Below are 24,785 nucleotides of genomic sequence, written 5' to 3'. Positions count from 1 at the left end.
CCTCCGTCTCTGTCTCTCTCTGGGGGCGATACTCCAAAAGTGTGTCTGTGTGCTGGCATGAAGACACAAGTAAAAATACATCGGTTTTCCCTCTACCAACATGGATTAGGGATGCTTATCTGTGAAAGCAACCGCTGTGTGCCAAGTTATGCCCATGTACATGTGTGTGTTTGCAGGCAGCTGTGCACAATGTCACCTCATGACACCACAGTATTAATGGAGGAAGCTGGATATACAGAAACAGGACTGATCAGCTAGTGGCACTGCAGGCTGAAATCACACTGGTGTTATAGATAAACCCTTGTGACCCTCCACCACCTCACAGAGATTAGAGTTAGATTTTGTTGATGTGGGCCTACAAAGAAGATTAAACTCTCTGGTAACCTTTAACAGCTGTCAGATATATGGTAAGGGTGCTGGAAAACATAAAAACGTTTGGTTAAGCGCTATGCTAATGTGATGAATGAAGAAAAGCAGGAGGAGCATCTTTGCATGTCTTAAGAAGAGCTTAAAACTAGCACAGCACGAAGAAAGAGTTGAGGAAAACACTGGGGATTATTCATGTGGAGCGAGAAATGTAAGGCCTCTGTCGCTGATTCATTCCTTTCCACTTTTTGAAAAGTGAAAAGTGATTCACAACACCTCCACCTACTCTACCTGTCCAGGTTTCCACATACAGCTTACACTTCAAAAAACACCCCGCAGCTGATGTTGATACTGAAACAGAGCGAGACCAAAGTGAAAGGTAATTCTTCACGCTACTTGAGGAGCGCTTTAGTCGGGGTGACGGACACACTCTGCAGATCCCAGCTGCTTATGGAGGATGTAGAATGATTCATGGGCCGTTCTTCTGTTGAGGCGAACGGGGGGAATTCAGTCTTATTATTAACTTTGTGGGGAGAGCATTTCAAGAAAATATGACACCTGGCTGCAAAGTGTTGCACAAGAAGCTAGGGCTTTGCTAGTTTTTAGTGGGGATCAGGGTTTGTTTGACCATATTCAGCTGCTTTCCGTTAGTGCAACAAGAGATGGTTATAGTTTTAAAGGGAGGTCGATACTAGGAGAAGCCTGAGTGAGGGGGATTAGAGGAAATGTGAATCTGCAACAGCTGCTGGAGGCAGGTTTGTCTAAATGAGCAGATTAAGAAAGATATCAGAGTAGAGCCTGGCTATCACTGTCACAACAATGATTCTGCTCATTATAGATGTCATCTGACAAGTCATATTATATGTCTACACAGAGAGAGCAATTAACTAGTCCCCAACTATGTTTGTATTATAAACTGACAGGATTTCTTGAAATTACCTGCTGCCGCTGTCAAAATAAACTTTTACTTTATAATGATTTTCTAAAACTAAAGAAAATAAGAGACTCTAGCAGCAAAGATTTAATTGGCTCTGCCCAATCTCACTGTTAACAGGAAGCATGGTTATGGGGAAAAAATCAAGAGGTGTTTGTTGGAAACCCATCTGACAGGAGAATGTTGTATTTTAAGGATCGAACATCTGCTAGTGAGAAGCTGCCAACTAACAGTGGCCTTTGGTCCCCTCCCTGCGAGACAGTTTTTCAGCTTTCCTGTCCAGTGGCGACAACTGTTATCTCTGTTGTCGGAGCTAGCTGTCATCTATCTACATTAACAGGCCTGGTCACAGAGGCCTGGGCAATGGAGGCTGGAGAGAAGGGTGAGTGGGCCATTTGTGGGGGGGTGGGCTCCGGGTAAAGCTGCCAGGAGATCTGACACCAAGGTCAGGGGTGGTGTCTTAAGTTAACTCAGCCAAGTGAAAGCGATGATAAGAGAGCAGAGTGTTTTGAAGTTTACTCGGCACACCTCTGCTTTTAAAACGCAGCTAATATTATTTTTCGTTGAGTTTTATCTGTGATTTAGTTCATTACTGAAATTACATGATATTTGACACTTGTTATGTGGACTGCTTTTCTCAATATACACCATATTCTTTTGTTTCTTGTTGCCTCTGCTGCTTAGTATTTTGCCGAACCAGCAAAGCCCCTCCGCTGTGGAACCAGCTCCCAGTTTGGATTCAAGAGAGAGAGGGCATTCCCTACTTTTAAGTTAGACTTTAAAGGGCTGGAACCTGTGATGCTATAGGCTCAGGCAGCTGGGTGACTTCTCATGAGGCACTCTTTTTTCTGTCTTCCCTCACCTCCCAGCCAACAGATCACAACAGATGGTTGCCCCTCCCTGAGCCTGGTTTTGTCTGTTAATGCCGAGTTTGTCCTCCCCACCATCGCCCAGTGCTGCTCATAAGGAACCATCCTTTCGCTCGTGCTATGGGCTTTTTAATTTATAATACAAGCATAAAACACTGAGATCACGGTTGCTGTGAACCCACGCTAAAACACACACACACTCACACAAGCTCCACAACTGAGCCTTATAGCAAAAACATCAAAGACACTTACTTGCCACTTCCAGCGATGCATTGCGACTGACTGCTTCACCCAAGTAGTTGCGTGCCACACACACATACACACCCTCATCAGGTTTGCTTCGCCTTCCATGTACAATTCGCAGAAAGAAGAGGGAGCCGCTGGGTAATAGCATCCTGTGGGACCGAGGGTCCTCTCGATCCGTCTCGACCCGCTCTCCGTCTTTGTACCATTCCACCATCGGGGTCGGACGCCCCTCAGCCTTACAGTTGAGGGTAGCTGGCTCCCCCTTGGACACAATTAAATCAGAGGGATGCTCTACAATCCGAGGGGCGGCATCCTCTAATCTGGGTCGAGATCCTGGTGGGAAAAAGACACCACAGAGGAGAGACGAGTTAAAGACTACATTTGTGGTGCATGTTTTATTGTGATACAGCCAATGTCATTTGACATATCACGTCATGAGGAACACAGCATCTGCTTAGTCATTAATGCCAAATTATACAAAAACCTCATTTTAAGGCACTGAACTGAGTATAAGCCAAAGTTTGTACGATGGGAATACCGTAAAACTACATTGCTCACAGACTACGGATGTGAAGAACATGGTTACAAAAGCATACCAGTGGAAAGAATCGCACCTAACGAGCCTAAAAGTCCTCAGCCTTTTTTTTCCTTTTTATATATTGGCCACTACACACAAAAGGCAAGTGGGCGGCAAAACTTGTAAAAACACACTCAGCTCGCCTATTTCCAAACCTCTTGAGCTGGACTGCAGCTGAACTCGTCATTTTATCACCAACAACACGACTGTGTGAAATGAGCACATAATGTTACATTTCAAGTATAACTCGAGAGGACGTGTGAAATTACATGCTCTAAATTCAGCATCTATAAAACTAAAAGCAAATCCTCGAGCCGTGGATGAGAAGCATGAAGGCAGTAAATGCGCAGGAACCACTCTGATCTCAAGCCGACGAGAAAGTAGGCTGACTGAACCGTGCACATACTAAGATACTGAACACGTATAATCAGCTCTGTACTTTACTTTCAAAGAATGCTTTGCTGAATGGTCTCGACAGGTGTTTGGGGTTCAGGTTTGTGCTAATCTGTCCAAATGTATTGAATTCTTGTTCAGAGCTCTGCAAGTTTTCACTTTCTCTTCTGAAAGTTGGATTGAAAGACAGAAGCAGAGAGAGATTAAAGTGGGGTAACTCCCCCAGGTTCTTCTACCACCTCCAAATGTTGCTCTCCTTCGCCCAATAATCAACCTCAATCAACCAGTTGGGACAACTAGTAAATCCATATTTTTTTCACAATGAAACATAGAAAACACGTCAAATATGTAAACCGAGACACTTTAAAAGCACAATAAATGCTGAAAGGTTTGTGGAAGTTTAGGATCAACATATGCACCCATCTATACCGCATACTGTGTCTATTACAACACCATGGCATCGTGCTGAACTGCCCTGCCTGCAGTCCAGACCTCTCACCAGTTGAAAACATTTAGCACATCATGATGTGATCTGATAACAGACAAGAACAGGACAACATTCCAGCAGCTGGTCTTCTCAGTTCCCAGACTTTCACAGACTGTTGTTCAAGTGTGGATGCTGTTCCTATCAAATTCAAAGTCACATTGTTTTTCCTCTGTTTAAACATTTGACGTGTTTTTGTGTTTGAATTTAATCCAAATCATTACATTCTGTGTTTTTTGTTTTTTACATTTTAGACAATGCCTGATTTTTTTTTTTTTTAGAATCAGAGTCGCAAATGATAGCATGACGGTCGTGCTGTAACGTTAGAAAAGCAATAACATAAACTCAAAAACCATGAGGCACAAGTGAAACATCACCCTGGAGAGCAAACAAAAGCAAGAGAAGAGGAGGTGCATCATCGTCTGTGTTTTTCAGACGCTTGTGGGATTCATGAGTGTATTTCTGATTTGTCTTGCCTCACCACTATACTACCAAGCCATGCTGTTTTGTAAATTATAAGAGTGCTGCAATGCTTAGCAATATCCTAATGTTGAGCAGTGTTGTCTTTTTAGAACATTCACAGCAGGAGATTAGCCCGAGCGCTGTGCATTTAACAGGAAAACAGAAAACATGAATTGCTGTTTATTTTTTAGGAGCGCTGCAGCTGAGCTCCAGACTGTAGTTTTATTCCACACCACTGAAGCCATGATTGTTCAAATAAGACTTAAATAGGTTTTGTCTAAATTGCTTTCAATCATGAAAGCTTTTCTGTAAATTTGCATGTAAAGAAGACTGAAAACGAAAAGAAGACAGAGCTACAAGTGAGCAGATAGTGACACTGTTGCATTTGGACAAATCTTTAACCTAGGAGGTGATCAGCTCCCTGTGCTTATCCTCTAATATTGAGAGATAGCTTAAAACGTGCCTGCAGCATAGGAAAGTTGTAGACTGTATGCTGCAGGGTGACAAAAAAGAAAGACAGCTACAATAGTTCATCCCACAGGTGCATGGATAAAAGGAAGTTCAAAGGTTAAGACTTTCCTGATAACGTCTGATAAGAAAAGCAGTCAAAATTCTCGCCTTCAAAGCGACAAATCCTCAAGAAGGTTTTGGGGGATTAAAAACTCCACTTAAGTGCTTCCTGCCGATGGGATATAGAGTACCATATGACAGTCTTGCTCTCGATGAAATTACATTCAAAGAGATAGGAAGCTCAGGATAGGAGGAAAATGTGCAAAAGCTTTGAAGTTGCTTTTAGTTAGAATCAAATAGAAGCTGGAAAGCATGCACTGAAAGCATGACACAAGATAAGGATACACCTAAAATTACATTTAAAACACTGTTATTTGTTATCTTGCATCAAACATTACCACTTTCTTCACATTTCAGTTGACTAAAATGTTTTTACAGTTTTAGTTTTTTGATGACTTTGAACTGGGGCTGAAAGTGGTTGTAATTTAATTCAAGAATTCATGATAGTTTAATTTATACAAACGATTCCCAAAAAAGCACCTTGTGACGGAAAATATAAGCCTGAACTTGCACTGATCAAATTTAGAATCAGCGCTGTCGTTTTCTTTGAAAACCCAAATGGAATTCTACGCAGCAGCACTACCAGAGAAAACTTTTGATGTGAAGGATTTCTAAAAATGAATCAAACAAAGTAATATTGTTAAAAGGTTGCTCTTCTGTCGAATGCTAACAGAAAACAGTTGTCATTTGGTTAAGTGCTCTCTGACCTCCCTCAAGGCCTCTGAGCTGTAGACTGTTCATCTAATAGCTTTAAGGTAGTAGCATCGTGGCTGAGCTGAGCCTGTCTGATCGGGGATATCTGGAAGAGAGGAAGGGGGGTGTCTGTTGTGAGAACTCAGCAGGGCACAGCCTTTAAGAGCTGACTCATAAATTTTACAGTAAAAGCTGGTTGGAACAAGTCATGTGGAAATGTAAAGCAAAGGCTTTTAAGGAGGACGAGACCATCATGTGCGACTGAGCTAAATATTATCAAGAGAACGTCCAAGTTGCAACCACTGAAGACCAACTCTCGACAGATCATACGCCTGCTATCCACAGCAAAGCAAGCTTGGAGAAATGAACTCTCTCCCACTGTAGGAATATGTGGCATGTCACACAGAAAACTACAGCTCCACTGAAAGGATGACAGCAAACTGTCACTGCACCTGAGAAATCTTCAACAAGTATTATGGGAAAATGTCATTTTCTCAACGTATACAATACCCACATTGATTCTGACATAGATATGATGTTACAGAAAGGCAAAATGGTTACAGATCAACATAACAGAAAATGACTATACTGCTATGCATACAAGGATATTTGAATTTCTAAGGCAAGCAGCACTGCTCAGCTACTGAGCTCAAAGTGAGCGTAGACGTACGGTATGTAACGGATAAGGGCAAGGCTGGAAAAGATGAACTCCAATCAGGTTAAATGGACAGTTTGGAGTCTCGACAGTCTGACTGCTTGTCTTGAGAAGACTCTAATAGGAACGTCTGGGCCCTCTAAGGACCTATTAGCTCCCGTCCATCGTGTAATACGGATGGCAGCAACTCTCAATGATACATGTGAGATAATAAAGCCACAGGGATGCTCTAGGAGTCTATCCTGTGAGAACTGCAGTCTGGTTAACAGAGAGTGAAGAAAAGATGCAATACTGTCTAAATTATCAAATCAAAAACAGATACTGTGTGAGAGTTCCTGTTTAGATCCTGTTGCGAAAATTGTTTTTATTTCCTAATTAAAAAACTGGACAAAGAAATACAAGAAATGCAATATGAAACTTTCTGCAGCTTTGCAGTCACCACATCCCATCTACAGGAGAAACTTCAAGACATTCTCATCACGGCTAAAGAACAGGACTATTGGCAATAATGAATTATGTAACGCTGTACAATGCAAGGATAAAGGCTGTGCAGTGTTGTTTTGTTACACTGCTGAATGAAGGGTAAATTTAGACAAAGGGTAAATTCTTGGGAGTAACCAAGGAAAAGTCAACAAAAACTAACATGTGGATATAATCTAAGTGCAAAATCTCAGGCTCCTTAATGTCATCCTCTCCAAAAACAGGTATGGGCAACAGTTCATCAGTAGTAACATTTCTGGCAGACTGAGAATTGCAGATTGAGCCCAACCAATACATTAGTGGGGGCAATATATAAGATATCAGCTATTTGCTGATATACTAGCCTCAGCACATAAAGAAGAGACAAGAGAAACACCTTATAAGCACGTTAGAAGGGTGGATAATGCAGTCTGTTCCCCAGAGGGCAAAGTAACTAAGTACAGTAAGTTATTAATTCACTTGTTGTGACTTGTAAATAACTACACTTGACAAATGATGTGAGTGTCTAAAAGATTCAGATCAAGTTTTTAACTCACCAAACGTTCGGGTCAGTGTTGATCCTACATCTGTATCAGCTGACACTAATCTAGACCAACCAGACTTTCTAATATTTCCAATTATTGTTATCTTTACTTCACTTTCTGCAAATATCTCTCAAGACTATGTCTGAAAAATGTCTTTAATTGAACTGTTTCTGATGCATGAACTGTAATCTCTCATCTATGAGGGGAACCCCCCCCCACCAACACCCCACCCTCACTGCATCTACAAACTCATTAGCCTATAGTGATAATGCTGGCAGGGCTGTGATCAATCGCGGCTTCTGGTAAACCTAGTGGAGTTTTTCTTTTTCAGGTTTAATCAACTACAAATGTGCTACAGGTGTGCTGTCTATCTGCATTGTTACTACATCACAGTAATTCAAAGAGCAGATAGTTGGACATCTTTACCATAAAAATTAAAAGTAAAATAAACGGAAATAAATAAATCAGATCTAATTTTTTTTACATGTCAGTATGTTAACATATATGTTATGTATTTTGAAATTTTAGGAAACCTGTTGCATTTGAATTTGCCTGCCACTTAAAAATGTTACTCCCTTTACGTTTGCTTCTCTTCTGTAGCACTAGCTATACTGAAGCACCACAACCAGAACATCTCTGGATTGTTGATGAGTGGGTACAGTAAATGATATGCAAGTAAATGTACAGTAAATGATTTCTTAAACCTCTTACGTCTATAGGATTCTCTTTTATGTGTTATTGTTCCTTAAAAATTGGATTCGAATCGGACTGGAAGGTGGACAATGATGTAGAATATTAACTCTCCTCAAATGTGCTAAACACAAAGTAGCAAGTCTGTTTTGAAAATGTGAGCAGAAAATAAGGATAACTTTCTCAAAGTGTAGTAAGTAAGGGTTAGGGTTAGTGCAGGTACCAAAAAATAAAACACTTAAGTGCAGTAACAAAGTATTTGTACTTCAGTACTTCCCACCCCTGCTTATATACTTACAGACAGTTAAGTCTGTAAATATTTATGTCCTTCCATAACAGCCTTTCTTCAGCTGTAAAGTGGGATGATACAGTAACTTGATTCTTACTTGGTGTAACTACAAAGCTGCTTATTCCAGGAAATAATTCGTCCTATTCAGCATGAAATTTCACTTCTTACCTGATGAATCTGAAGCACCAGACTCAAAATCCAAGAGCTCAGCCCAGAAAGCCCTCTGTATTTAGAATATTTGGTAAATGGTAAATGGCCTGTATTTGTATAGCGCTTTACTAGTCCCTAAGGACCCCAAAGCGCTTTACATATCCAGTCATCCACCCATTCACACACACATTCACACACTGGTGATGGCAGCTACATTGTAGCCACACCCTGGGGCGCACTGACAGAGGCGAGGCTGCCGGACACTGGCGCCACCGGGCCCTCTGACCACCACCAGTAGGCAACGGGTTTATATATATATATATATATATTTAAATATATATATCCTGAAACATCAGTAGAAATGCAGAAACTTTCAAACATCTTCAATGATTTTCACAAACAGGGGGAGTTAATTAAACCCGTGAGGGTGACGGAGAAATAGCGAGGACAGTGAGCTCACAAAACAAATGAAAAACTGGGAAGAAAACAGCCGAGGGGAGCACCAACCACCACTGCAATGTCCTTTCTGTAATGGAGCCAGAAAAAGTATCGAGCTAGAACTTTGTCTCATCTAGTACAAGAATAAATGTCTTGGTGTGTCCTGTGCTTTTAAAAGGAGTACAAAAGAAAAATCACAGATATCTACAGTTGATTCCGAGCCCCAGTCCTGCCTTATTGCACAACAAACACAAGAGACCTTTCATCATTTACTTCTTCTTAAATGATAAAAAAAATCAGAACACCCAGTAACCCGGGATCTGTCCAAATGGTACAAGACTGGGGCTGATGATTGATCTGCATTTGATCACCGCACCACTGGCGTCTTCCAAGACATAAAGTAGAAGGATATCTATTCTGTATCTTTCAAGAACACCTGGACAATTAATTGAAAATGAATCAAAGCTAATTCAGAACCTCTAATTGTGCTCTAAAGTGATTTTGATTTGAAGGCACATCACCCATTGCTGACAGCATTTTCCAAACACAGATGGTACAGTGATGGTCAGACTCATGCAGCAAATCCAAGAAGGGTCCTCATTTTGTCTGATATTTGTACAAGGCTCAATCTTGAGGTCAACACAAATCTTGCGCTGCAGCCATAAGTACAAGCTGTCTCCAGCATGCAGCCCACCCCTGAGCAAACCACAGCGACTCACAGAAGGTTTCAGCGCATTAGTGGAGCGTGAATCCAGTCCACTAGTCAAATTATAGGACACACAGAAAACAAATATTATATTATGGAAAACCATGTAAGGAGCTCTGAAACGCTCCTTACTTAGTTTGTCAAAGAAAATTCTCACTAAGAAGAATCTTCGCAATTAATAATTGATTTATTTCTGGTTTGCAAGTTAAAAGAATCTAAACTATGAATAAAAACTAGAGCAACAAGCTGAAATCATGAAATTTAGAACATTTCTATATGCAAAAGTATAATAAATAACACAATAAATAAATTAAAAAAGGATCAAAATATGTGATAACTGAACCAATGGCCCAATCTGTGTAATCACCTCACTTGTATCTGTAAATTTCATATTATAAAGTGCTGTGAAAATGCAGCAAGGAAGTTAGGTATAAAAGTTCTATTGAAATACATAACAACACTGTGTATGTATCAGAAACGTTTGGTTGACGATGGCCTTGGAGGGAAAAGGACATAAAACGTGGACGGCACTCCCAGCGAGTCTTCCAAACCAGACAGGCTGAGAAATGCCTTTCATTTCAATGTGAAGGACTTGAAAATAAATCAGAATACTGCAATACATCAAACACTGCATTCCTTATCGCTCTGTGGTGATTTGTGGTAAAGAAGACAGATTAACCCAGGCTCTGCCTTAGCAAGTCAAATTAAGCCTAAGATGAGCTAACCCTCACACTGCGCTCAAGATAACCGACCTTCCCTCCAGAGTCTGCTCCTTCTGGTTAGAAAAAGTCTCTTTCTGTTGAAATAAAAGTACCTCTGACTGGCTAACAGGGGGAGCGTAATAATCTTTAAAGAGGGAACAGAGGAGTGAAGAAGATGCTGTAATTCCTTTTCCTCTCCTATTTTTCTTTGTAAAGATTTCTTGTTTTACAGTTCCTCCACCTTCTATTTACTGAAGCTGCAGGAAGTGATTTGGAAATGTGTATTCAAAGTTAAACTGGCAGCAGCAAACGAGGCAAGCTGCAGTTTTTTCCTCCAGCTTTGTACTCTTTAACCCTCTGGGGAACATAAAATGAAGTACTTGCATGACAATACAAAGTGGCTTTAACTGAGCCCGTGTTGATGCTAAGCACCTAAATGAGTGGGGTCAACTTTGGAAAAGGAACTTCTGTGTTTTTTATACTGTCTCTGCTGAGGCCGTGAACAGTTTGGTGGGAAAGGGGCCGAAGCTGCTTCGTCATGGAAATGTGAGTGAGAATGGCCCTGTGAGTATAGCCTCTTCCTCTGGTGAAGAACCTGTATGAGCTGGATGTTCATGCACGCTGACCAGGCAGAAGCTTGAGAGCAAAGTGCATTTTCTGCTCCAACAGGAAGAGAGCATTTTCCCACTAAAAATGTTCCTGGTGGTACAAGATGCCTGAGAGACTAGAAAGTTGATTAAGCTTTGATTTACTTCCACCTACAGAAACAAGACTGAAGGGCTGTGAAATGTCTTAAAAATTGACATTTCTACTGTTTACTTTGAAACATACGTCAACAAGACCCCACCTGACATTTTGGTATGAATAATCATAAAAATGTGGGGGATGTTTCAGCTAAACTATTCTTTCCAGCCCAGCATCCTTCAAGTTATCACAGACCTTGTCAGTTGGAGCTCCAGCAGCCCGATGGTAACAAGCATCGATTTTGTTTTCTGCTCACTCCACCAAAGCGGTTTCAAGCTTTGAAAGAAGAAGAGAACAGCAACTGTATTTGGTGACTGAACTCCCACACTTCATCCCATTTCACTGTAAGTGCTCTTTGTGATGAGCGCAGAGCAGGGGTAGGTGGGTGGGAAATATAAGCATGGAGATAGTTAGTGGATGGTTTGGCTCCAGAAAGGCTGTATGATGATGGCACGATTGTTCATTATCTCTAATTATCTGTCCATTAGTGATCGCTGACGAAGGTGCAGTCTCTCAGTCGTGTCAAAGAGGAAATCCTCGAGGGGACTCCAAGACAGGAACAAGGCTGGTTGTGGGTGGCCAAACACATCAGTGAGGAAATGCCACTGGTTTCCTGTCCCACAACAGCATATTTCAAGATTAGCCCCTATTGGATGTGTGTCCCCTTATACAAACAGACACAAATGTGCAGGCTGGCTGCTATCTCTCTGAAAACACACATCACACCACATCGTATTTTGAGGGAGGAAAGGGTCGAGACAACAACTTCCTGAAGAGGATCCACGACATCACTAACATGACAAAAATAACCATGGTGCATGGTTTTATTTTGTTCTACTGACTCTTAGCTTGTTAGTCAAACATGAAATAATCTACATGGAGAGTGCCTGTATTATTAAAAAAAACAGCTCATGAGACCATGATAGCAATTAGCTCAATCATATATGATACACATTTCCAAGACCCTTTATTTAAGTGGTAAAATGCAGCCTTGACATACTGTTGAGGACATTTCCACTGGTCCTGATGTATCATTAAGTCATGAAGTGAAAAGCTGTAGAGCAAGAGCTGGATTAACATCCAGCTGCTGTCACTTCTATAAGTGCTACAAATTCAAAAGATTTTTGAGATGAAGTAAGGTGCCTATTAAAGAAGTCAGTCAATTAGGCATAGCTATCAATCACCCAACAGGGCAAACAAACAGCCATAGAGACACTCAAAGTCATCCTAGCCCAACTCGATGTGTGTATCGACACCGTCATCAGAAAAAAAAGTTGTCCCTGTCAGTTTTTTACCTTGCCATTAAATCATCAACAGTACCTGTCAGTTTCTGGCTACTACGGCATCACCTTGACACATCCGTGTAGAAAATAATCCATTATCAGGTGGCTTTTTCTCATGCAGAGCTTTTGAGTGCCAGACTCACAAATATATCCACAGCACTGAGTTACTGCTCTGACAGCTGTGGCAGTACCCACGGGCTTTTTCTTTGACTCTCCAGCAGTCAGAGTTATGTCACTGCTTCAAACATTGGCAGATAATATAAACAGGATAAACATGAAATCTGACTGGCTGCTTCACCAGTCAGATTTCATGATGACCTCACCCTTTATTAGACAGATAGTCAGACACTGAAGCGATAAAAGGATGAGGAGTGTAAGTGTTTGTAAGAACAATGCAAACACTGCTTACCCATATGGAAAAGAAATAGTAAAAACTTATAAAATAAGATGTGGCCTACTTCATATAGTGAATCATATAAGGCTTATATGATTTACTCATGAAAGTGGCCACTTTCATATATTGTTTTAGTAAGTATCCACAACATACAAGTTTCATTTATATAATTTTTCTAGGGATCTTATATCTGTTTTCACTCTTGTATGCTTTTCATACAAGTTTCACACAAGACAGATACAAACTTTATAAGATTTATATATACCTTTTCCATATGGGTAATCATCCAGGTAAGCAAATCCCATTAAGTTGAATGTGTTCATATGGGAGAAATGTTTTGTCACTCATCCAAGTAACTGAAGGTCAGCACCACTGACTAGCAATGGGCTGTGCGCTCAGATTTGTGTCTCACTGCCAGCCTGAATGCAATTCGCACAAACAGTTATTATATTTAAGGGAGAATTATTTTTTCACAGAGGGCAGGTAGGTTTGGATAACATATTTCCCTTTTTAAGTGAAATGATTATTCAAAAACTGTACTTGGGATATCTTTGTCTGAAATCTAATGTTAGGGGTAATCCATCTGTCTGCAGCCCAAGGCTGGAAGCTTAGGTATACTGTGTTGGGCCCTAAAGGCAGTTGCACTTGAGACCTTCAAGGAGTAGGGAGTGCTAACTTGGCCTGCCAGCACCCGCTGCTAAATAGAGATGAGTTTAAGTCCTTTCCCTTGATGCCTGATGAAGAAGGAGCTCAGTGTTTGTTGATTTTGGCTCGCTGTGGTAGGAACATGCAGCATAGATAATAAGCAGTGCCATTAAGACAGTGAGCGCAAGCCTTAGTTTGCAGATGAACGAGCAAAAACACCCCACTGACATGTTTACAAAGTGCTTTTATTTATTTACTACAGCCCAGTACACAAATAACTTGTTATTAATGCATCATGAGGTGCAGTCAATCTGATGTGTAATGGATATTTGTGACTGTGAAATTCTATTATCATGGGTACACATAATGAGCGGCTGTTCAACGACTAGCATACGCAAATTCACCTCATGTTTTTTCTAGCATTACTTATTATTCATTTCTAGAACTGGTTGACCAGCAGCTTGAAAAAAAAAAGCAAAACTACTCAAATAAGATTCAGAAAGTGGATGGATGATTAACGCTGCTGATTCTGAGGTAACAGGAGGAGGAGGTTTAGTTCCCTGCCCCGATTTCGAGTGTTATTTTTCAACCGGCGCAAGTTAGGATCTTCTTGTAGCTTGAATGCTACACTGTGCCTCATTTCAGTGCATCATGCTTGAATGTATTGACAGCCTAATTGATCTGTGCAGAACAGATGGGCAGGCAGGTGGGGGGAGGAGGAAGGTACGCTCACTGTGCGAGTGCATGTTTGTTCTCGGAAATGACTACAAAGCTTTTTGTGTCTTTTTTCTTTCTGCAGAAAAAAGAATGTTGTCAATATTCCAAAAGCAAAAACAAAATGAGCTACTGCATATTGGAGTGCTGTTAGGAGCCATTCCAGTCGGCAGTGATGACTGTAACATAAAAATAACAAAGTAAATCTAGGTTTACAATGTGGAGTGCAGCTGGTAAAAGTCTCGCGCTGGGCTTCCATCTGAATAGCCACCTAAATGGAACGGTGCTATCTCATTTTTGAAACACTGTACTGGTTACTGACTGCCAACAGGATTCACAAGAACTGTTTTGTATCAGTGTCCATTAGTACGTCCATGGGTTTGTGCAAAAAAGCATTTTTCAAACAGCACATTCATCTCTGTGGGACACATCTTAGAAATTCGGAAAAATAAAAATACACATCTTTTTACTTTAGTCATTCACGTGGTTTTGGTTTTAGAGTGAACTGGTCTTTTTGCCACCAGGATCTAGTGGTTGTGCCCCAACTTTAAAGAGGACTACTCAGACATCTCAATACAATCTCGGCAGCAGTTATAACTCCTGTCAAACTGTCCTTGATCAATCCATTAAACCCCTCCAAACCTCCTCCACTGTAACTCACTGAGGCTGACAGCATGTCTGAAAAACCTTGTGCGCAAAATGCACAACTGCCAGAAACAGAAGAAAGGGTTTTAAACAATGGCCATCTCGGTAATTGTGCTATTTCAGCCACATTACACCCCACGGTACTTCCCTCCCCAAAGGAAATTGAGCTGTGTGCTCAGACTGTAATTACAGAGTGGTTATCTAGGTTTGGTGTCGGCTATTTCATCTGGCAACTAGTCTGGTGAGGACATCCACATTGCAACAAAGCAGCTGTTTTCAGCTCCTGCCTTGAAGTCACATCAATAAAGTACATTGTAAACACATGAGTCACTGACAGTCATTGGAGAAGAGTTTCCTGAGGTCATCGAGGTGACTGATAGTGACAGCGGTGATTGGCAGATTCCAGTGTCATATTACTGGAAAAACAGTCTGAGACCAGACTCTGTGACTCTGGCTCCGCATGAACGGCCCCTTCACACGAAGACGAGGGATGGAGAATCATTCCTAAACTCTTCTTCATTGCGTCTTCTTCTCCACATATATCTGTGCTGGCACTGATCTGAAGCTTCTTCTTCCTTTTAATCTATGCCACTTTGTATAACAGTATCAGAGTGTGACAAGAACACACATTTAAATGTAAATTTACCGACGGGGGGGGGAAAAAGTCTGCTGCTAAAAACAGTACAGTTCTCTCTTTTTTTTAACTCACCATGTGTTTGCTAAAGTGAAAATAAGCAGCTTTAATCCAGCCTTTATAGTCCCAGAGGAGCATCTGGAGTCAGTGAAGGAGCACTTTCACAGATGCTGAGTTCATAGGCAATGTTTACAGGCTTGTAAAAGGGAGCCTCAGCAGTGGGGCTGGGCCCAAAGACACCACACTGACACAAACGATATCATCCCACTTGTGTCAAAAAACATTGCTTTAGTACATCGCACATGGAGGTTCATCTGTGCTGAACACAGACATGAATGCATGTTGACAAAGAGCCTGTAGCCAACTGGCAGCAATTTCAGTTATACACGTGTGATTGATGGAGGATCTGAGGATCCAGCAGTCTCATTTAAACATATCTCTATCATCCCAGAGGTGTCTGATGTCTACAAGAAAGAGCCATACTATGACTCGTAGTGTGCGTATGTGGCAGATTTCGCTTCTGAAAGCTGAAATCAAAAGCACCATATGCATACGTCTGAAGGCAGAGTCATGAAACAACAAAAGCCAATATTGTGCATCATACATTTATATCCAGGGATTCGGTGACACTTAAACCTACACTGTTTGGTACTCTCCACCACACAGACTGGGACATAGAGGAGCTGCTTAACATTTTACACGCAGCAGCAGCTGGTAAAGGCTATTTCCACCAAACCTTGTACAGTAGCAAGAAAGCATGCATTTTTTAGCAATGCTGTCCACAGAGGGATGCAAACTTTCAACCCTGCCACACTCACTTACAGTAGTGGAGAAGAAACTGAAGGGTTTTTGTTTCACAATTGCATTGTGTCCATAATTCATCTAATGGGCCCAATGCTGGAGATAAATGAGCCAGCAAAGTCAGATTTCAGTGGGGAGCAGATGCTGGTGATAATCCAGTATCCCCTGGGCAGGTCACACAGTAAAGCTGCATATGGGCTACTCTGCTGTCTGTTGTTCCTAAGTGGCCTTTTAAGTGACATCATCTAGGAGGATTACTCACTTATGCACAAATGCTGACATAAAGGGGGGCTTCCTACAAGATCAGCTGACTGATGTGAAATAGTAACTTTGTAAACTTTATAACGGACATAGTACAAGTGTTTTGTTTGTTTGTTAACCATAACCACAAAACAAGCAATTTAAAACTTACCATATGCCAAACTTCCGAGTGCAAATACAACCAGTAAGGGAACCAGAGCCAGACGGTACTCCATTATACAAATGTGCACATAGGTAGATAAGGTTGGTGGCAGTCTTTAGGCTGTCAAGCAGCAGCAGCAGCACTTATAATTTCCACACAGACCCACAAATGAGCGCCAGCCTATGGTATGAAATGTCAGCAACTAGCAGCGGACTCCGCAGGCAGCATCTCAGCCGCTCTACAAATAAACCACAAGTTCAAACTTTAATCCCTCAACGCTTCTGCAAAATCTGCGCTTAGTGTCGTACAAAGCAAGCTGCAGGTGATGATCGGAGGGGCGGCTGAGAGTGAGGGGAAGGCGGCGCCCGGTCTTTTTGTTTGTTTTTAACAGAGGAGAAACATTCATCAGGGCTTAGTCCTGTAGAAAAACAGCCCCAAAGTAGCCGGAGTCATCGTACCAGGAGGAAACGTCCACTTTGTTAAAAGCTCAGCTCCATGTGTGTCACTGCTCCGTCCCTCTCTGTCGCTCCGCCACCAGCACTGAGCCTCAGCAGCAAACAGTGCGCTCCCGGAGCCAAAGCGCACCACGGTAACAGTGGCCACAATGGCATTACCGGCTTCCGCTTGTGCTTTCAAAATAAAATTCTGATGAAGCAACCTGATGCAATGCCTACGGTTATATTATAAATTGATAAGTTAGAGAAGCATATCTTTAAGAGGATAATCACTGGAAAATGAATATTAAAAAACAGCTGTGTTAATGCCAGTGGAGCCGGCAGGTCCTGACTGACCTAACAAAATGCGAATGATTGGTTACAGAAATTTTTATGCATCTCATCTAATAGTTTCGACTCCGGAATATCTATCTATCTATCTATCTATCTATCTATCTATCTATCTATCTATCTATCTATCTATCTATCTATCTATCTACACAGAGAGAGAGGGAGAATCTACACTATTAACAAAAGCACATCTCAGTTAAGCTGTGACAAAAGCTCCAGCCTGCTGTAACAGTATGCTGAAGGCAGACGCAGCATGCCTCCGGTTCATCCTTGTTTAATTCCGATTAACTTTACCACTCCAGTACCATTCTCTTAAAGGGCCAGTGCGCTCAATTTCAATGCGTATGTTGCGGGAGCCTCCGAGGGACCATTACAGTGAAACCTTGTCAGGCTATGTATGTAATGTTCGTATACCTTCTAACCAACAAAACACGATAGGACCATGACCAGTTAGTCATTTATATTAAATTCAGATTTAAATAAACTTCAGGGTCTTAGAGACACAACAGAGGCAACTACAGTTGAAGCAAAACGTTTGTGAACCTTCTCGTAACTCCCATAACATCTGCTTGGATTAATAATAAAATGGCAAAAGTTACTAGTGGAAATATTTACTTGTTTTGTTTTTTTTCAGCCATTACTGTGGGTGATTACTCAGTGTGCTTGATCTGGACATGAAAAGTAGATACGGTTAGTGTTTCGTCAGATTGTATTTTGGCTATAATTGTAACTTAGATGAAGATTAGAGACGAGTAACCAATACAGAATCCCACAAGTAATCCAAACAGTTTTGTACTTTGTCTCCGTTACTCCGTTTCTGTGTCCTCCATGCGCTGGTAAGATGTTTCCCACTTAAGCTGTGAATTTTCCTCAGCATTGAGAAGAAGTCACCATGCTGTTCAAAAAAGTCCAGATGTATAATATGCAATCAAAGACAGCTTGGACATTTTATCTTACATCTATATAGTCATATATATGAATATTTTGCATCCTTGAACACGCTATGAAGAGCATGAATGCTAACGTAGTGCTGCAAAGATTCATGATCTTTGCATTCATTCAGAAACCACCTTTTTTTTTCTTAAACTGAACTCATAATACTCAATGAGGCGCAAATGTCAGCTTTTATCTCATGGATGTTATCTAAACACACAGGCATAAATGATTTTGGCAATAGTTTGAATCCAAATGCAAATTTCTCTTACATGTGTACGACCTTTGATTGTGCCGACTGTGATGCTATGTATACAAATAAGGCGATAGAAATGACTCAGGCACTAAAAGATGCAAACAAGCCCCCCACACTGCTGCAAAATGTCACTATTTATCTGAGCACAGGCTCTGCCTGCAACTGATGGAAAGCGAAAAGCAATATTACATGTGCCAGGAGATACGGCAAACTGCAGCCAATGAAACTTGACTTAAGAGCCACAATTCTGCAATAAGGAATGATTGGCTAGAGTGCTGTTGAGCTGAATAAATATTAAGGGTCAGAAAGACCTGGTAAACACACAGCTCTTGACATTTATAGAAATGCATTGAATGGTGGTTTGCATCAAGCTGCGCATACTAAGTTGAGCTTTAACACATTCTGTCTCGCTGTGTTCTCAGCATTGCATGAAACAGAAATAATTCCACATCAGTAAGGTCACAGTGTCTGCTGCAGAGAGCTGAAAATAAATTCTCTCTTTTTGGGTTAACAGGAAAAATGAGAAGCAAGCGCCACTTAAACACCCCTGATATTTCTTTCATGTTTTATGCATGTACATGTTTAATTTAATTGCAGAAACTGATTAATTGAGCATTGCTCTGTGATTGAATAAAACATGATGAGGCCCTCCACTTAAACGCATTTCCGTTTGTCTGTGACTGATGCCGCTACTTTGGTGCTTTCATCAAACATTTGGCATAGCTGTCAGTGGAATCAAGCACTCCATGAATTCAGACTAATTATCCACATTAGGAACTGAATTACAATGACAGCCCATCAGTGTGGATTGGTGCTGTGCAACACATTTGCAGCTGAGCCATAGACCACAGAGTTTTGCCCTTTCCACGCACAAAGATTTGCGTGTGGAAAGGGCATAATTTTTGCTATTCATTTGAAAGCATTGTAAAGGCCACGTAGAGTCAACTTTTGTGAAATGCCAGCATTAAAACATTTCCTGGCATTCCTGGCAGCATAGGAAAAGACGGCCTCTATAATATATGGAGGCTAATTGATGGTTTGGTTGGCAGGAGACTTTTCATTGCCCTACCTCTAGACCAGCCAGTGTTTGAACAGAGTCTCTGGAATCTACAAACAATAAATGTCAATCCAAATAAAAAAGAGTGTTTCCACAGTTGTTTAGAACAGATCCACTGAAAGAGTTGAATTCAGCACATGGCAAGCACGCTTCAAGACAAACGTATTGTCATATTCAGTAATGCACTGGGCAGCTGAGCCTACATTTATAAATAAACTAATGACTTTAAGTGAAAGGAGCCTATGATGTATGAAGGATCTTTTTTTCCCCTCTTTTGGCCGAGGCTGCACTGTTTCTGCAGGCTGTTTAACTGTTCCACTCTGAATGGCTTTCAAATGCCTTTCAGAAGAGTGAGAAATATCAAGCATCCCCCAAACATCAATTAATGGAAACCAAATCAGGCTTTCAGACCAACGTACCACACACATATCATTTACATATAAGCTCCAAAATAATCAAAAGGAAAGAGACTTGTTATTTAAAAGTCTATTCGTTTATTTAAGATGAGACAGAGCTCATTTTGCATGCACGTGTGATGCAAACAACAAACTATCAGTGCTTTGTCATTTTAAGGAAAATTAATCTCTTGCACTTATCACCATGAAGGGTTTTCTAAAGAGTGCTTTCAGTATATGAAGCTGTCCCAATGGCATCGAGTAGTTGTGGAGACAGATTAATAAATAAAAAATATACAATTTCTTTTGGCTTCATCCTTCTTCTTTAAGCAGCATTGTTGTAGGTCAAACCTGATGATTCATGAAGTGTCATGTAGAAATGTATTACTTCCTGTCCAAGGATGTCTACAGATGTGACTGACTCTGAGGACAGAACAATAAGTGACCTTGGAGATGTCCATTAAATGGAAAATGACATATTTTGTTCTTTCTTTGTGTCTTTTAAAATAGGGGGTCATTTTAAGGAGCCAGTACATGGCTAGTAGAGGACCATTGTAAGTACAATAGGTGGATTTATTGTTGTGTTTTTAAAGAATGCATTATATTCATCATATCCATTGTGTTCCAGTTTTCCACTTTTAGAGTTGAACAAATAAAGACACAGTAGACATTGAGACACTGATAGTCCACATGATATGATATTCCCAGGGTGTGGTTGTGTTTTTGAGATGAGCATTCTTATTATATTTTGAGTTGTGCTGCCAATTACAGTTTTTGTTGTACTGTTTTATTGTTTAACTTTGAAGGATAGTTTTGCTTTGCTTTGTTTTTTTTAACCTAGTTTTACTTCTGCTTTTTAAATTAGCTGCATGTGTACTTTTAGTTCTTTGTCACATTATTTCACAGCCTTCCTCTATCTCTCTGTCTTGGGTCATCTCATCTAATTTCATGACCTTTTGATGTAAAGATGGAGCGCTACACATGGCAAACCTTGGTATTTTCTTTTCTCGAATTTGCCAACATAATTTTCTCCTATTCGTTACTGGAAGGCAAACAAGATTTTCCTTATTTTCGCGCTTAAAAGACCATATGAACTGATGTATTGTTCTTCCCACAGAGAAATGGCCAACATCCTTTACCAGAACCACTTCCTTCCTGGCTATAAATCACCATTAATGTATAAAAACAGCGATGGCAGTCCTGATATTGCTGGGAGTGTTCAAGGAGCAGTTTTGCATGCCTACAATTACAAGAGCTGATAAAGCTGAGGAAGAGGGAAAGTAAAAGTCTCTCAGATATATACGCCCACAGCTGTTGATGTCAGAGATTAGCCTTCTGTGAATTCATTGTGCAAATGCTTAAAATAATTGCTATTTAGCTGCCCCAAACTTGAGCTCTGATTTAAAGCTAAAAATGTTTTTTCAACAATGCAAGTTCATCTTTTAAAGTACCTTTAAAATCCCTGAAAGGCTAACCTTGAGAGAACACTTTTAAGTTGGAAATAGCCAAAACTTGAAGCAGAAAATAACAGACTATTAAGATGGAATCAGTGGCACACTGCCTACGAGGCACTCTGTACATTCTGAATCACATGCATATGCCCCTATATCTGATGATGCAGCAGAGCAGGGAGAATAAGTCATTAAGACTATTGCTTATAATCTCGGTAGGCAGACCCACTCGTGGTGAAATCACTGTTACCTTGAAATGCCATTAAATGCTTATCATCTGCATCTATAGCGAGACATTTGAACCTTTTCAAGGTTTCTTCTCCATTTCTAGTAATGAGACCCCCATATGTCTGCACCTTTTTTTAAACTCATAGCGGGTAATAAGAGGACAACCCCCTCAAGAGGATCCAATGAACGAATTCTAGTATAGATTAATTGATTAGGAGGGTGGCGCTCTAAGATGACAATATATCTCTTTATTGATCCACCTTTCAATGGGAATGGCTGTTATCCAACTTCCCTCAGGGATGAAAAGAAAAAAGAGGAAAAAAATACGAGGGGGAGGTGGTAAAGCAGTCCAGCTATTAGGTGGGCAACTAATTTCCTGTTTCTCTTGCTGGCTTTTCTCAACTTGGATTCAGTCCCACAGTGTGAATAAAAGGAAATATGGGCAAGAGATCCAGTGGATTGCCATTTAGACTAGAGCTCTATTGTCTCTCTACTGTCTCTGCTCCTATAAGAATCCATTTCTTTATCTACACTTCTTCTCAGAGACCTCTTTCTTTGCCATCACTCTATATTGAGAGCACCCCCCACCCCCCCCCCTCGCCCCAACCATTAATTTTAGGGCTGTGAAGCGAGACGCACCTTCTGCTTTCTCCAACGCTCTCTGCATATATACGAACTGATAGGGGTATATGACAGGGCTGGGCGTCCCGTCTGTTTGCCACCACACATTATGATGAGAGGGGCAGATTGTGGTGTCAAAGCAAACATTAAGCTCTTGTTTATCTGCTGGGGTTAACCATCCAGTGGGTTTCATATACTGACTGTATTCTGTAATGAGTGGGGATGAGGTTTGGCACTTGTACTATAAGCTGTGTGGATGTCTCTCTGAAGACAGTAGCTGAATGGGTCACCAACAGCAGAAACTGGTTATGATGAAGGACCAAAATGGGTAATAAAAGCGGTTATTTTGAATGACGGACAACAATTTTGCATTTTATGACTTGGCTGTCCTTTCAATTTGTGAGATGACGAGGACATGGAGGAATCCTGAATGCGTTTGTATTGGCACTAAGCCGTAAGAGCTTCAGCAAACCTTGAAATATATTACAGCATTGGTGTCACTCTACTTTCCTCTTTACTTAATCTCTTCCACTGGGTTTTGGAACAGCCGTGGCTGTAGTTTAAACCATGGTTTTCTTTTCTTGAGCGACTGATTCCTGAGAACACTGGAGAGGTGTTTTGAGGATTGATGTTGTCTCTGATGCATCACTTTCCTCACTGACAGGATTGAAACATATTTCCTTGTTTTCTAAAATGTCTGGAATAAAATTCAGCCTATTGTTACTAAAAGATGTCTTATCTTTGACACATCATGATATTCATTTTGTTGCTCTCTCCTACACAAAAACAAGCTCGCTGCTCCTCACTTTGTCAAAGATGTCTGGTGTCTATATTTCTGGTTTGTTGTCTCTATTGGCTGTGTAGCAGAGACCTCCTATGCCCCCACCTGTGGTTTAGCTGAGAGAGCTTATTGGTATAATGGCAAGTAATGAATGGCATTACCTGACCTGACAAGACTGAACTTACTGTGATGTGGTCAATTTTAGAGCCAAAGCTTGTAGTAACAAGTGTTGTTCATTACTTTAAACTGTTGCTGTTCTTTTATTAATACATTTAGTAATATATTTGCAAATAAACCGTGAAAAAGTCATTTATGTTTCTATACTGAACAATGCAATTTTCACATGACTGCAGTATAGGATTGTATGAAGTTATGCAGGATGCTACTGTGCCCGACCTCTGCAGTTTCTTGCAGAAGATGCGCACCTTGTTCAAAATAGTCTTTTTCTCAGGCACCAAGTGGTGTCAGGACAGAGGGTCAGAGCCCACAGCCGGCTAGCGCACTGTGCTGCTCTGTAATTTAGCCTCCTCTGCTTCCCCACCCCACAGAGCTCCCATCCATTCCTTTCCTGTGAGATGAAATGACTCTTCCAATTCTCCCATTCTGCACTGGGGCTGCGAGGTGGCAGGGTAGCGGGGAGATGGGTTGGTGAAGTGGCAACTGCAATTATGGCCCTCCCCACAACACACATACCCTAGAGAGCCTGAACAAAATTGTCTCCCCTCCACATACAAGCTCTTCCGACTCCATTCCTTCTCTCACCTGGCGTTAACAGGCAGCCCCGGCCAGCTGTTACGGTGTGTGACAGAAGCCATTCATGCCTAGCAGCTAGCTGCCTTATTTTCAGTAGGACTACATGAAGGAAAGAAAAGGCAGTGATTCAGTAACATGCATAGTATTTCCAACTAGCAAAGTAATAATTTCAGTAATTTCAATTGGATATTATTAATTTAAAAGTCTAAAAAGGATTTAAAAAAAAAAAAGCTTATGAAACCAATTTTGTAAAGAGAGCTGCAGAACACATCTTTCTGAGGATGCAACCAGGAAGCCAAAAACAAAATCTGTGAGACTGAAATTAGAGACTACAACCTGAAATAATTTGCCATTTCATACTCCTGTTTCATCATATCCACTTCCAGGGAGCAGTAATCACACACATAGACAGATCAGACAATGCTAGATTTTACACAGTGATTACGAACAGACTGCCAGTCTCCTGCATTGAATTTGACCCCCCATCTCACTGGACTCCTGTGGAGAGGTAAGCTAATATTCTGTTATTACTTTAGCTATGTTTCATGCAAAGTAACCCATTATATTTCCAGGACAGAGCTGTGTTGTCTGGCAAATTGGAAAGGGAAAGTAATTACACCATGAATACACACAGCTAGCTCATTTGTTAGAACCGAAAATTGATCTAATAAAGCAAAATAACACTCACAGCAGACATTCTCATTTTAATGGGAGATGGCAAACTATAGCACAATGCTGAGTGCATACAATATCACAGTGGTCCACTAAAAGTGTAGCCTTTTACTGTTTGCCAGTCCTAGCCTCCAGTGACAGATCAAATAAGACTTGTAAGTATACCTTCATTGTGTCAAAGGTCACTGTGAATGAAAATGAAAGAGCATGACAGCACATGTGCAATCAGGAGGGAAGATCAATGCTATTCAGACCACTTTGGTTTCAGACTGCAGTGCTCACAGTTGATTGTGGTCTTAATGCTTTCTTTGATTACATTTCTTCAGATTTCTTCATCAAAAATAAAGCTCTGGATACATTTTG

The 24,785-nt window shown here is 40.9% G+C and overlaps 1 protein-coding gene across 2 annotated transcripts in view; it reads right to left on the bottom strand.

Annotated features, from left to right (window-relative positions):
• Positions 1–24,785, bottom strand: part of robo3 (roundabout, axon guidance receptor, homolog 3 (Drosophila)) — a 161,781-nt gene that overhangs the window by 77,250 nt on the left and 59,746 nt on the right. For both annotated transcript variants that reach the window (XM_040012334.1, XM_040012341.1), the window contains exon 2: positions 2,422–2,748. In XM_040012334.1, the coding sequence (XP_039868268.1) occupies positions 2,422–2,748 (327 nt within the window). The remainder of the gene's footprint in view (positions 1–2,421; positions 2,749–24,785) is intronic.

This window comes from Simochromis diagramma, unplaced genomic scaffold (assembly GCF_900408965.1).
Source record: "Simochromis diagramma unplaced genomic scaffold, fSimDia1.1 OVJJ01000123.1, whole genome shotgun sequence".
NCBI lineage: Eukaryota > Metazoa > Chordata > Actinopteri > Cichliformes > Cichlidae > Simochromis > Simochromis diagramma.
Note: the sequence above shows the minus strand (reverse complement) of the source record. Positions and strands in the feature narration are given on the sequence as shown.